Source organism: Bicyclus anynana, chromosome 27, assembly GCF_947172395.1.
Source record: "Bicyclus anynana chromosome 27, ilBicAnyn1.1, whole genome shotgun sequence".
In the NCBI taxonomy this organism is placed as follows: Eukaryota; Metazoa; Arthropoda; class Insecta; order Lepidoptera; family Nymphalidae; genus Bicyclus; species Bicyclus anynana.
In genome coordinates this window covers 2,537,037-2,551,881 of record NC_069109.1, presented here as the reverse complement: position 1 = coordinate 2,551,881, position 14,845 = coordinate 2,537,037, and the positions used below count along the sequence as shown (strand labels likewise).

The following is a 14,845-nucleotide window of genomic DNA, read 5'->3' as shown; positions in this document are numbered from 1 at the left end:
CTACCCTACCCCTACCCTAGCCCCACCTAACCCCTACCCTACCCCTAACCTACCCCTGAATTCATTTATTACAAAGAATGTGATGATCGATCAATTTTGTGCAAACTTCACATAAACCATGTCCTACCTTCACTAAATAGTCCGAACAAAGCCTAAACAGGAGTTCCCCAAACTTTTTTGTGTCGTAGACCCCTTGCCATGTTTTCCGTGTTGGGTAGACCCCCTACTTATTTAATATTGATTTTCTGTATCCTACAACTTACAAAATTTTATAAACATACTAGCGGACGCCCGCGTCTTCGTCCGCGTGAAACTCGATGTAAACTTTCAACTACCCCTATCTTACCCCTACCCTACCCCTACTCCTACCCTACCCCTACCCCACCCCTACCCACGGACGATTCGAATAACAATTAGGGGTTTAAAAAATAGATGTTGGCCTAAATCGGTCAAGCCGTTTCGGAGGAGTATAGCAACAAAAACTGTGACACGAGAATTTTATATATTAGATATAATATTTTTTTAACTTCATAGTTAATTTTAAAATATTTGTAATATGCTGATTGCTGCTTATTGAAACAAAAGTAAAGTTGTTGCTCTGTAAAGAGAAATTTATTTGTTTTGAACATCAAGTCATTCTTGCAAATACAACTTATTTTTACGGTACAAACAACTAATAATTACAAACCTGTAAAGAGAAACAACATTAAAAGCTATTGCTTCAAATATTCTTTTACAATAGAATTATTTCCAATAAAATCGTTAACGCTTCACTTGTACAAAATAACTTCGAGAATTTTCTGACAGATGAATTATAAACTAAACATAGAATAAAAAAGTGCTGCCACCACAGATAATACTTTGACGTTGATTAATGCGCGGGAAATTCAATTTAAATGTAGTTTATAAGAACTTCATTTACATCTCCCTCCCCCAGGTTTACAAAACTCCTCCGGTACTGGTATTAGTTTTGTAATATGGAACAAGTTTGATTCTAACTTTTTGTAACCCGTACTAATTTTATAAATTGAGTTAGATAACTTTTCTAATATTTTATAAGGTCCAATTTTTAATTCATCTAGTTTTTTTCTATTTAATCGGTTACCATTTTCCACATATACCAAGTCTCCTACATTTAATTGGTTATTTATTCTATTTTTATCAAACTGTTGTTTATTATAATTGTGTGAATTTATAGTTCTCTGCAAAGCTATTTTCCTATCTCTTAATAATTCATTTTGTGTTTTATGTTCTTTCAACTCATCTGGTAAGATATCAATAACTTTTCCTTCCATTAAATAAGTTGGGGAAAATCCTGTTACTGAGTGTTCGGTATCGTTATATCTCTGGGTACATTTATGAGCGATAGTTGTCCAAGCTATTTTATAATTTTTTTCATTAATTGTACATCTTATCTTGTTTACTAATGTTTGATTTAATCGTTCGTTTAATCCATTGGAGAAAGGTGCATTTACCGCAGTGAAGATGAGACTTATGTTCTCTTTTCCTAAAAAGCTTTTAAATTCCTTAGAATTTATACCTGGGTATTGATCCGATAGAATCATACCAATTTTATTTTGAGGAATAACTTTTTTTATGAGTTTTATAAAATCATCTGCGTTTTGCGTTTTTGATGTCAATATGTAGGCATATCTGGTGAAATGGTCTACCAAAAGATGTAGATATGTTTTAGTAGAGCGGGAGCCACCAAACCCACCAATGGTATCTATAGAGACAATTTCAAACGGATAAGTAGCGGGACCCAAATGGGACATCAAACCATATTTAAATTTAGTTCTAGATTTATTTTTTATGCATATTTCACAATTCTCACACATTCTTTTTATATTAATTGTTAAATTCTTTGCCACAAAGAATGGTTTGATTTTATTTCCTGTTTGTATCACTCCTATATGGCAATAAGTATCATGCACATTCTTTATCAATTTTTTACTAAATTCCTCCGTAAGTATAATTTTGTTTTTCTTTCCTATCCTTTTGAAGTAAATTTTATCTTTAAATATTAGTTTATTTTTATATAGTTTTATTTCCTCATTTTCCTCTTGATCGTTTTGAATGTCTTCTAGTTTGATAAAATTCACAACTTTCAAGATTTCTTCCTGATTTATATGTGATTCTAATACTGGGTTTCTACTTAGACTGTCTGCTTCTAAATTGTCCTTTCCGGGTGAATAAATTACCTCAAAATTAAATTGAGATAAATAGTATGTGAGGTCTCCTAGTTCCTCATCTGTTCTAGCCTTAATATTCAGTTTTTCTAGGGGTTTATGGTCTGAAAATACTTTAAATTTTTTTCCTATTAGCCAATGTTGCCAGTATTTTACCGCCTCTTTTATCGCTAAACATTCTAAATAAATAGCTTTTTTTCTTTTTTGACTGTCATTTAATTTTCTCGAAAAATATGCACATGGCCTTTCTTCTCCGTCTTCCTGTGGTTGTTTTAAAATAGCCCCTAAACCCTGTATACTAGCGTCTGTATATATATGAATAGGAAGATCTGGATCAAATATTTCTAAAATAGGTTTTAAACAAAGTAGTTTTTTTATTTTATCAAAAGATTTTTGACACTCTACTGTCCAAATAAATTTTTGGTCTTTTCTTAAAAGATTGTGTAGAGGATCTAATATGATTGATATGTTTTGTATATATTTTCCATAGAAGTTTATTTTGCCTAAAAACTGTCTGACATTTTTCTTTGTTTTTGGAACAGGAAAATCTTTTATGGCTATTAAATTATCCTTTAGTGGAGTAACTGTATTATTTTGTATGATGTGACCTAAGTATTTTACAGAGTCTTGTGCAAATTTACATTTAGAAAATTTCAATCTAAAACCTTCTTTTGAAATAGCTTCCAATAGCAAAGATAAGTGTTTAATGTGCTCCGTGAATGTCTGGGAAAAAACTAAAATATCATCGATGAAATTTACTGTAAAATTGGATAATTTGTGTTTTCTAATAATGCTACTTAGTATTCTTTGAAATATTGCAGGTGATGTCTTTAAACCAAATGGAAGACAAGTCCACTGAAAATGATTTTCTTGAGTAACAAAAGCTGTTTTTTTTCTGTCTTCCACTTTTAAAGGTATAGACCAGAAAGCAGAATTTATGTCCAACGTTGAAAAAAATTTACAATTTCTTGTTTTTATCATTAAATCTTCTATAAGTGGAAATGGTTGCGACTGAGGAACCACTATTTTATTTAAATCACGAAAATCTATGCATAGTCTACATTTTCTTCCTTCTTCTTTTTTATAGGCTAAAGTTACAGGAGCTGCAAAAGGACTGTAAGATTCTTCAATTAATTTATTTTGTAATAATTTTGAAACTTGCTGTTCTATTTCTTTTTTGTCTTCAAAATTGCATCGATATGGTCTTTTGCTACAATATGTATCTACTAATAAATCAATATGTGCCTCATAGCCTTTCACTGAGCCTACATCATATTTATCTTTTGCAAATAGGGAGTTATATTTGCTTATTAGTTCACCTATTTTTTTTTGTTGCTGACTGTCTAAATGATTTACTGTAATGTTGAAGTTTGTTACTTCTATGTGTTCATTAAAGTTAACCTTAAACTTATCACTCATATGGAAATTATGTTTCACTGTTAATTCTTTAACATTATTATCATCAATGAAACAGTGTTTGTTTTCAATTTTTTTAACTGTAAAACCAGGTATATTTTCATTATTTTGTGTTATTTCTTTGCCTAGTTTTTGTGTGATCTCTAAGTTTTCATTTTGAATCAGTTGAAAAGATTTTATGCAATCCAATCCAATTAAAAAATCATAATCAAAATTTTGTTTGTCTATAACAAAAATATTCATTTTTTTCTCTATTTCAAAAATCTTTATTTTTAATGTTACTATTCCCATAGATTTTTTTACACCATTAATCGTTTTTAAATTTGCTCGATTACTATTCATGTTGTTGGGCTTGTCTTTTAAGGATAATAATTTCGAATTAATTATGCTTACATTTGATCCTGAATCATAAACCCCGAGCGTTTCTATGGAATCATTTATAATTAACTTAGTTTTGATTAATGGTGGAATAATTAGTTTTTTGGATCTATTTCATTTAAACTCATTTCTAATTCAGAATTATTAACACTTCTAATTAGCTCTTTTTTAGAGTGATCATCAACTTTATTTTTAAACCAACATACAGATTCTGAATGATATCGAGTCCCTCTCTTTTCTTTTTCACAGATTCTGCATGGTCGTTTGTCATGCAAGCTATTTAAGTTTTTTTCTTTTGTCTTATTTTCCCATTCTACTACTTTTTTACCCACTATCTTTTTATCCCTTAAATGTTCTAGGCCCCGGATACTACTAAATAAATCCTCAGTATCTTTCAATGCATTTCTGTCAATTTCATCTGCTATGAAATTAGGTAACCCAATTACAATTAAATCTATTAAAGTACGTGTATCAAGAGATTTATTTACCTCTAACAAAAGCCTTTCTTTCTTTAAAGCATATTCCAGTAATGTACCCTGCCTGTATTTAAATAAAAAAGCATACCTTATTGGTGACCAGCCTTTGTCCTCATATGTTTTACAAAATTTAATTTTCCAATTATCCCATTCTGAATTGATTGTATATTTTATAAGCATAGAATTATACCAATCTTGACAAGAATCCTCTAAAAATAACCGAAACACTTGTATCTTTTCAATACTATCCTTTATACCTAAACGATTACATTCAGCTTCGAAGATATCCATCCACTGTGTTACACTTGATGTTTTTTTTGTGAATTTTTCTATTACAAATTTTTCAGATAACTTTTTTAAACTAGACTGCTTTGACTCTTTGTTTGATTCAGCAAAACTTTCCAGGATTTTAGTAAGAGTTTCTGTTGACATTTCATTCGTTGAAACCTGTTGAATTTTAGATGTACTCTCCTCTAGTAAATATCCGTTGAACTGCATATTTCCATCTTCATCCGCATATGTATCGCGTAATTCTGGTGTTAATGAAATCCATACTTGTCTTTCTTCATGTCTTTTTTGCAGTGTAGCCTTTACTTTTTGAAAAGTTTGAGTTTTAATCAACTCAGTATGCAGTTTTACCGGTTGTAATTTTACCGGAATTAAAAACCTGTTTTTGTCGGCGTCCATAATTGAGGTTATGCAGATGACATTTGTCTTCGGATCTTCACCAGTTTTCACAACAAATTCGAACTTTAACTTCTCCATAGTTTACAACAGCTATAAATAATGTTGTTTTGTAATATGCTGATTGCTGCTTATTGAAACAAAAGTAAAGTTGTTGCTCTGTAAAGAGAAATTTATTTGTTTTGAACATCAAGTCATTCTTGCAAATACAACTTATTTTTACGGTACAAACAACTAATAATTACAAACCTGTAAAGAGAAACAACATTAAAAGCTATTGCTTCAAATATTCTTTTACAATAGAATTATTTCCAATAAAATCGTTAACGCTTCACTTGTACAAAATAACTTCGAGAATTTTCTGACAGATGAATTATAAACTAAACATAGAATAAAAAAGTGCTGCCACCACAGATAATACTTTGACGTTGATTAATGCGCGGGAAATTCAATTTAAATGTAGTTTATAAGAACTTCATTTACATATTATATATGTTTTGATATTGTAAGATAATATGATGTAAAAAACAGGTACTATCAGTGTATGTGTTATGATCCACTATCGTGGACACCATTTTCATTTAATGGACCTCAATTTTTTTGTTGCTGACATAGACCCCTTGAAGTTTGTCATAGACCCCTAGGGGTCTATATAGACCACTTTGGGAATCACTGGCCTAAACTTTTGGTTTGGATAGGTGAGCCCGTTCTTGAGGTATAAATTTACAACGAAAAGTGGCATTGATTTTTATCTATACTAATATTATAAAGAGGTAAAGTGGTATTGTGGGGGGGGTAAATTATCTGGATCTACTGAACATATTTTGAAAATTCTTTTACCACTAGAAAGTCACGTTATTTGTGAGTGTCATGGGCTGTATCTTATCCCCTAATTCTCACAGGAATTGGAACTACGCGGGTGAAATTGATTGGCGAAATAAAAAAAACCGACAATCTTTGTTTCTTATGTATTTACTTGACTTTATTTTCCCGAATGTTTCATAAAAATCAATATATTCAAACCTAGTCATCATCCCCATTCATTCGTAATGTATTAGACGGCCTCCGTGGCGCAGTGGTATGCGCGGTGGATTTACAACACGGAGGTCCTGGGTTCGATCCCCGGCTGCACCGATTGAGGTTTTCTTAATTGGTCCAGGTCCGATGGTAAGTGCATCATCACTTACCATCAGGTGAGATTGTAGTCAAGGGCTAACCTGTAGAGAATAAAAAAAAATTCAACTTTTCAGAATCAAAGCACAGTTGAGCCGGATAAGCCAGGATCCTGCAGCATCATGGAACAGCTTAGCTGCGGCGTCCAGGTGACGACCATTTCTTTCTTCTCTTTTATACTCCACTCCACTCCACTCCACTCCACTCCACTCCACTCCACTCCACTCCACTCCACTCCACTCTACTCTACTCCACTCCACTCCATTCCACTATACACTAGTTCTCTCTATTACACTATACTCTACTCTATTCCACTCTACTCAATTACACTATATTCTACTAATCCACTCTTCTCTACCCTCTTCTACTCCACTCTAAGCTATTCCACTCCACTCCACTCCACTCCACTCCACTCCACTCTACTCTAGTCCACTTCATTCTACTTTTCTCTATTCCACTGCACTCTCTATGCCATTCTATTGTACTCTGCTCTACTTTACTCTACTCTTCCTTGGGCTTCTTTTAATACAAGTACAGTTCTTTGTTTTTAATTTTGTAATTCTACCCCTCTACAGGCTTAAGAATTTGTCTTATAACATAAACCAAGTTATATATTTGAAAAACTGATTGAATACATGTGTTCAATGAATTTTGAAAATTTCACTCCTACAGAAAAGTAATAGAGTAATTTTTGAGTTCAATTCTAACAAAAAAAATCAAATATTATCTCTACTATAAGTTTTACATTTTGAAATGCAATATTGTTGTATATATTTGTCAGGTGGCAGATTTGCGTCTCCCCCCCGGCATCACCCTGACCCGCGTCCAACCCAGCGAGAAGAAAGAACCAGCCACCATCAAATCTGTGGTAAGTCAAGTGATAGGCTAGTTGACACCTTTTAACCCCCTACGCAAAAAGAGGGGTGTTATAAGTTTGTTATGTCTGTCTGTGGCACCATAGAATGAATAAAGCGAGTTCAATTTAGTTTTTTTTTTTGTATGAAAGCTGACTTATGTGTTTTTGACATGTTTGATGAAAACCTCTTTAATCCGGCCCTGTCGCGAAATCCGTTATTAGTGGATACCTATGAGCTATAAACTACCTCCGTGCCAAATAGTGGATACCTATGAGCTATAAACTACCTCCGTGCCAAATTTCAGTTTTGTACATCGAGATTTCGTGATTGAACTTTTCGATGAATATATGATAGCCCAGTGGATATGAGCTCTGCTTTCGATCCCGGAGGGTGTGGGTTCGAATCCGGTCAGGGGCATGCACCTCCAACTTTTTCAGTTGTGTGCATCTTAATTCTCTGCGAGTGTGAAGTCTGCCAATCCGCATTGGGCCAGCGTGGTGGACTGTTGGCCTAACCTCTCTCATTCTGAGAGGAGACTCGAGCTCAGCAGTGAGCCGTATATGGGTTGATGAAAAATTATGATGAATAACCTTTCGCATGTATATATAAAGACTATTATTTATGGTTTCAGCCCCTTTGGAAGCACAGCCAGCTGGAGGCGACGCCGACGCCGGTGCCGCGCGCGCCGCCCGTCATCAACGCCGACCCCTCGCTCATGATGTTCTCCACGCACAAGCACAACGGTAAGCACACCCACGGGTTAGTGGTTACATTCCACTAAGCGATCACAACAGTCAAGACCACAGTTTTTCCAGTTCTATTTGAGGCAACGCAGACCCCTCGCTCATGATGTTCTCCACGCACAAGCATCATGGTAACTGTACACTCGCGGGTTACTGGCTACATCCCACTAAGCGATCACAACAGTCAAGACCACAGTTTTTCCAGTTCTATTTGAGGCAACGCCGACCCCTTGCTCATGATGTTCTCCACGCACAAGCATCATGGTAACTGTACACTCGCGGGTTACTGGCTACATCCCACTAAGCGATCACAACAGTCAAGACCACAGTTTTTCCAGTTCTATTTGAGGCAACGCCGACCCCTCGCTCATGATGTTCTCCACGCACAAGCATCATGGTAACTGTACACTCGCGGGTTACTGGCTACATCCCACTAAGCGATCACAACAGTCAAGACCACAGTTTTTCCAGTTCTATTTGAGGCAACGCCGACCCCTCGCTCATGATGTTCTCCACGCACAAGCACAATGGTAACTGTACACTCGCGGGTTACTGGTTACATTCCACTAAGCGATCACAACAGTCACGGCCACGACTACAATTTTTCCTGTTTCACTTGCTTACGTTGCAGATGACTACAACAGATGAAATAAAACCACAGGGATTATTTGGCAAAATGTGCATTTCTTTTAATTCTTTACAAGTTAGCCCATGACTACACTCACCTGATGGTAAGTGATGATGTAACCTAAGATGGAAGCGCGCTAACTTGTTAGGAGGAGGATGAAAATTTGCTGATCTCCTCATTTAGTAATTTAAACAATTAAAATTCCTAAAATTATATGACCCTCAACCTGGGTCACATGTCCCGTGACCAACTCTTAGTTTTTCTCTGCCACACACTAGAGACCCGCACGGTGAATCCATGGAATGTTAATATATTTGTATCTTAAAGCTCTAGTGGCTGTAAACGTTATAAAATAGAATTAGTAATCAAATATAATGTTTTGTTTATTACAGAATCTCCAAAAACCACCATAGTACCGGAAGTGCAACCCCAAACGGCGGGCAAATCCAAAAAGGCGAAGAAAAAAGCCAAAAAAGCCGCCGAAACGGAGCAGAAACAGGAGGGAGCCAAGATGGTCACTCTCCGCAACCCCATGTTCCACCCAAACCTACCCCCGGTGCAAATAACCAGCGCGCCACCGCAGAAAAAGTCCGAGATTCGAATCCCCGACCCGATTCCCATGCCTCCAGCGCCGTGCCAGGCCACCATAACCCCGACATCCAATGGAATGTACACCATAAGGAACCCATTGATGTCGATGATGCACCAACAGAACCTCATGGGTATACGGAACCAGACACCCCAAATCAACCCCGTGTACACCCAACCCCAATACAACTACACCAACCCCAACGTCTACAACCCACAGTACATGCAGGAGCAGAACCCGAAGAACCCAGACGTAGATCTCCAGAACAGAATAATGAATTTGGCTTCGTTCACCCAGAAAACCGACGAAGGGAGGGACTACTCGTTATTCAAAACCCCGGAAGAGAATCAGCAAAAGAGTTTCCTGTCCCCAGAGTTTTACGACCAGAATGCACCAAACCCAAAAGTGGTGTCACCCAATCCGATTGGCACTCGACCCGAGTCGCACAGGAGTTATGAGAACGACTCCCTTTTTGCCAACCCCATACGACCCGAACCGATTGGCACTCCGTTGAAGATAGAAGAAGAGAGGCTGTACACTCCGTTTGGGCAAGAGAATAGGAACGTCTTCCGGAACGCTTTGTTCAACGATAAGCCGGATATGGGTCAAAATTCGGGGAAAATGGAAGATAACCATAATTTTATGCCGAATGGGGACCAGCTGCCATATTTCCAACGGCTGAGAGCAGGCTCCAAGTTGAATAGCGAGGTCACTATACACTATGTGACGGATTCCAAGTTTTATAAAGGACAGGTGAGTGATACTTATGATAATTCTATGTCTATATATACAAGCCGTGACCACAAGGCCGTTGAGAGCCGTGATAGCCCAGTGGATATGACTTCTGCCTCCGATTTAGAGGGTGTGGGTTCGAATCCCACCGAAATAAGTTTAAAATAATTCCAGGCCTTTGTAGGCCAGCTACAAATGTGTATAGAACCCTCAGTGATTGAGCATTGGCGTATCTAGGCGTATTTTTGACGGCCTCCTCTACGGATTTACAAAAAAACGGAGGTCCTGGGTTCGATCCCCGGCTAAGATTTTCTTAATTAGTCCAGGTCTGGCTGGTGGGAGGCTTTCGTCATGGCTAGTCACCACCCTACCGACAAAGACATACCGCCAAGCGATTTAGCGTTCCGGTACGATGTCGTGTAGAAACCGAAAAGAGGTTTGGATTTTCGACCTCCTCCTAACAAGTTAGCCCGCTTCCATCTTAGGCTAACTTGTAAATAATAATAATAATAAAAAAAAATAAAAAAATATATAGGAATCCGACAGTCAGGGAATGCCATTTATAAAATCTTTACATTCCTCTATCGCGCGGAGCATGATACTGTGCTCGCCTATTGCCCTTAGTTTACTTTATATTTTTTTACATGTCACGTAACGGATACCGACCGGTCGTCCATTTAGGAGTCAAATGGTTAAAGTCTGATTCGCTCTTATGTCTCCAGCAGCAGGAAGCTCAGCCGTGCCCGACGGACACGTCGCTGTTCTCGCGCGCGCACGCGCACACGCACAGCTGGCCGGACGCGCACGCGCACGCGCAGAAGCACGGCGGCGGGGAGTTCGCGCCCTACTGACTGACAGGTTCGTACTAATATACATCTCGGACTAATTACACAGGGACCTGCCTCGCTGGACGTTATTAGATCAGTGATCTAATGTGTTTATGAAAACTGTGTCTTGTGTAATCGATGTTTCATTGTTGTGTCGAGCTCCGTAAAAATACCTTTTTGAGTAGAAAAAAATACCTTTTTGTGTAGTAAAAAAAGGTCAACAACTTCTAGTTTGAAAGAAAGAAAAAAGCTTTAATATTGAATTATAAAAAGATAAAAGTTTACTAAAAGATGAATTTATGTTTCACTTGGACGTATTTCTAACTTCATCGTTATCAACCCATATTCAAATTACTACTGAGCTGAGCTCAGAATGAGAGGGGTTAGGCCAATAGTCCACCACGCTGGCCCAATGCGGATTGGCAGACTTCACACACGCAGAGAATTAAGAAAATTCTCTGGTATGCAGGTTTCCTCACGATGTTTTTCCTTCACCGTTACGTGATATTTAATTTCTTAAAATGCACACAACTGAAAAGTTGCGACGTCCATGCCCCGGACCGGATTCGAACCCACATCCTTTGGAGTCACCGATTATATTCGTCATTTGTCTATACTACTACACACTTCTCAGACTAATTAGATAGGGGCCTGCTTGTAGGATCGATGCTGATACCAAATCTAAGCTTGCTTTTTTTTTTTGAAAAATAACAGACAATTTTGTTCGTGAATTTGGGTGCGATATTGGTATTTCTATAATTGGTCTGAGATACTACTGTACAAATCTCAGACGAATAAGATAGGGACTTGTCTCATTAGACGTATTACCCCTCTGTTATAGTATAAGATCAACGATCTAATTTATTTTTTAATTATATAGTTAAACGATTATAAAAACTGTCTCTATAGAATCAATGTTTCATTGTTGTAATCAATTTCGTCGTGTAAAGAGCTCCCTAAAATGCCTTCAAGTTTAATAAAATGTAAAGTTATGTTTCAGTTTATATTTCTAACATAATTTATATAAAATTTATGTAATAAAAATATCTAAAATTGAACCCATCAGCCGGAACAGTAAAACATCGATCAATTAGATATTCTGTGTAATGAGTCGAAGCGATGTGTTTGTTAGTCTGTGTAAAATTACACGTGTGTGTATTGCAAATCAAATTTGTAGTAGTGTGTAGTGAAAGGATTTAAAATATAATAATTATAATAATAATAATAATTTATTTATTCATTCATTATTTATTAGTGTTAATAATTTTGTTGGTGAATTGGGGTGAAAATTGTGAAGCATTTCCATAGTTAATTACTTTATGGTACATGTTTTTAAATTTTTATTATTTTTTTTTTCAGAATGTGACACGAACCTCGGCCGATCTGCATCACCAGACAGCGCGTTGCGGATCTAGACATGAATATATATAATTAATTTCCAATCAACTCCATTGACATGTAAAAAATATGAAACAATTAGCAGGGCGTGTATTGTGGCTATAATGGCTTAAATCTCTTTATACTTGATACAATATTGGCATTTTTACGCAATATTGCCATTTTTTGAAACCGCCACTTGCTAATGTGCCGAAACACAGCACATTAGCAAGTGACGTCATTCATAGAGAAAACAGCGTGATTGGCGTTTGCAGTGATGTGATTATATCACGTCACCGCAAGCGCCAATCACAAACCGATGCCTTGTAGCGAATGACGTCACAGTCTACGATTGGCGTTTGCGGTGACGTGATAAAAATACAATTTTGTTTTATAAAAATATTACAATTACGAGATTATTTTCACAAATAAAAATGTGATTACAGTTTCTAGGCATGTTAACTGTCTCTATGCAAAAATCTTCTTAGTTTTGTACAGCAGGCGAGCAGCCCATTCGTTCAGTACTAATTTTGACGCATTATGCCTAAACCAAAAGTGTTATACCCTCTTGCTAGTTGTTTCGTCTAATTTCCACATGTATTTGTTATTGCGATCCGGCTCGAAGGACCGAAATGATCATGCGCTAGTTATAAATTGTCTCAATTTGATTTTTGTTTTTGAAAAGTGAATTAACGACAGCTTTTTTAACATGTTAATAGTTTATTTTTTTTTTGTTTTTCGTATTTTTTGATTAGGCCTGCATAGAACAGGCTAAGAGCGGTCTATTATACAGTATATCCAATTCATCTAAGGCTAGTTTTTTGCCTTCAATCATTTTCATCATTATAATATAAAATGATGATTCATCTAAACGTTGAGTTTATTTTTTTAGTTTTTAACCGACTTCAAAATGGGAGGAGGTTCTCACAATTCAACGCGTATGTTTTTTTCCATGTTTGGTACCTCATAACTTTGTCATTTATGAACCAATTTTGAAAATCATTATATTGTTTTGTAAGAGTATACTTCCAGATATGTCCTATTTAATTTTCATGAAAATTCAATTTTTTAATGTTATTATTCACTATTAAGGTTAATAAAAGATATTTAAAATTTTGTTGCCAGTTCGAAGTTACATCTTGTCACAAACGCAGTCTCTAGAGTGGCTGGACTTTAAATGCGTACACAGATAACTTCCAGATAACAGGTGACCACAGATCAAGTCACGTATTGACTACTTAATAAGCACCACACAAATATGAACAATGTTGTGCTAAACCTAAACAAGACTATTTACACAAAAATGACACTAAAAACATGGATTTATGACGTCACAGTGATGATTACCACTGCATATTATTGATTGAAATATTTTGAAAAAATGTATGGGGTCCACACACACTTGTCCGTGGAATGATTGCAATAAATCGACTCGCTTCGCTTGCGTCTACGTAGCTGATAAAATTAATAACACCAACATTTTATAATAATTTAAAACACTTAGATGTGCAAGGATTTCTTGTAGTATTATATTTAGGGTCTTTGAACTTAATAAAGAATTCTTTTTGAGTTTAATTACTGGTAATATTTTGTGTGGTCAATATTAACATAATATGTGACATCTGTATGATCAATTAAATGCTGAATTTAATATAATAGTCCCAATATGGATAGCATTGGCGAGAATCATATCATACCAACAATTTAGCTAAATAAAATTGTCTGTTTATCACATTAATGATATAGGTTACCGTTTATATGAATCCATTTGGCTGGAATTTGTAATTGAAATAGATTAACCCTGTTTTACCACATAGGCTAATCCAGAAAATTTCTAAATAAAGAATACTGAATTCGAAAATCTAGTTACTAACTTTGCCCTGCGGTTACACTTGCGTAAAAATATCGCGTTTACAGTAGCCTAACCTTCCACAATTACAATTCTACACTGAAGGAATTTTTCTTTTTATTATAAAAGACTCATTTAGACTTTCCATAAACCTAAATTATTTTGTCTTGATAACATGTAGGAAAGTAATATAATACCTAATATAATGTGCGCTAGCCTTTATATACATAGAGACTGAAAGCGAATGTTATATATATATATGTAAATATTTTGGATGTGAATTTTGATAGTTTTTTTTTTATTTTTTACTGCAGCGAACAAGTGTGTGTCGACCCCCCATTGTATGACCGGAACGGACTTTTAATGTTAAGCGCCACTTATACTAATATAATTGTAATAGCAGTGAATCTGTTCGTTTGTATATCACAAGGTATCTGCTAAAGGTTGTAAGATTTATGAATAAGATATGTATATTATAGCCAGTATTGTGTTTTATTTTTCAACACCTAAACTGCTTCGTTGCAAGAACGTCTCGAGTTTTTATAGAAATAGTCACTCGCGTAGTTCCGGTTCCCATGGGAATAAGGGGATAAACTGTAGCCCACGTCACTCGCAAATAACGTGGCTTTCTATTGGTATAAGGCTTTTCAAAATCCGTTCAATACATCCAGAGATTACCCCTATAATACCACAAACTTACCTCTATGATATTTAAGCAGACACCCCGAGGTTTCACTCGCGTAGTTCTAGTTCCCGTGGGGATAAAAGCCTGCTAGCTTTTGCCTCGCTAATTCGGGTTGTCAAAAAAATAAATTAACGACCCCCATAAGGAAAGTCGGGGGGTTAGAAAGAGACAAAAGTAGCCTATATCACTCCATCCTTTCAACTATATCCACTTGATATATCACGTCAATTCGTCGCTCCGTT

General features: G+C 36.0%; 2 protein-coding genes across 2 annotated transcripts in view; one reads left to right on the top strand and one right to left on the bottom strand.

The window, feature by feature from the left end:
• LOC112046942 (uncharacterized) overlaps positions 1–14,401 on the top strand; it is a 72,366-nt gene extending 57,965 nt beyond the window's left edge. Inside the window, exons 41-46 of the mRNA XM_052890040.1 lie at positions 6,394–6,465; positions 7,098–7,184; positions 7,805–7,916; positions 8,937–9,886; positions 10,588–10,723; positions 12,052–14,401. Of these exons, the coding sequence (XP_052746000.1) occupies positions 6,394–6,465; positions 7,098–7,184; positions 7,805–7,916; positions 8,937–9,886; positions 10,588–10,716 (1,350 nt within the window). The 3' untranslated portion in view covers positions 10,717–10,723; positions 12,052–14,401. The remainder of the gene's footprint in view (positions 1–6,393; positions 6,466–7,097; positions 7,185–7,804; positions 7,917–8,936; positions 9,887–10,587; positions 10,724–12,051) is intronic.
• Positions 588–5,656, bottom strand: LOC112046454 (uncharacterized). Its single transcript, XM_052890085.1, has 2 exons — positions 5,393–5,656; positions 588–5,302 (listed from the first exon to the last, which is right to left on the bottom strand). Exon 2 carries the CDS (start codon positions 5,222–5,224, stop codon positions 4,079–4,081), a length of 1,146 nt encoding a protein of 381 aa, XP_052746045.1. The 5' UTR covers positions 5,225–5,302; positions 5,393–5,656; the 3' UTR covers positions 588–4,078.
• Positions 14,402–14,845: the final 444 nt, after the last annotated feature.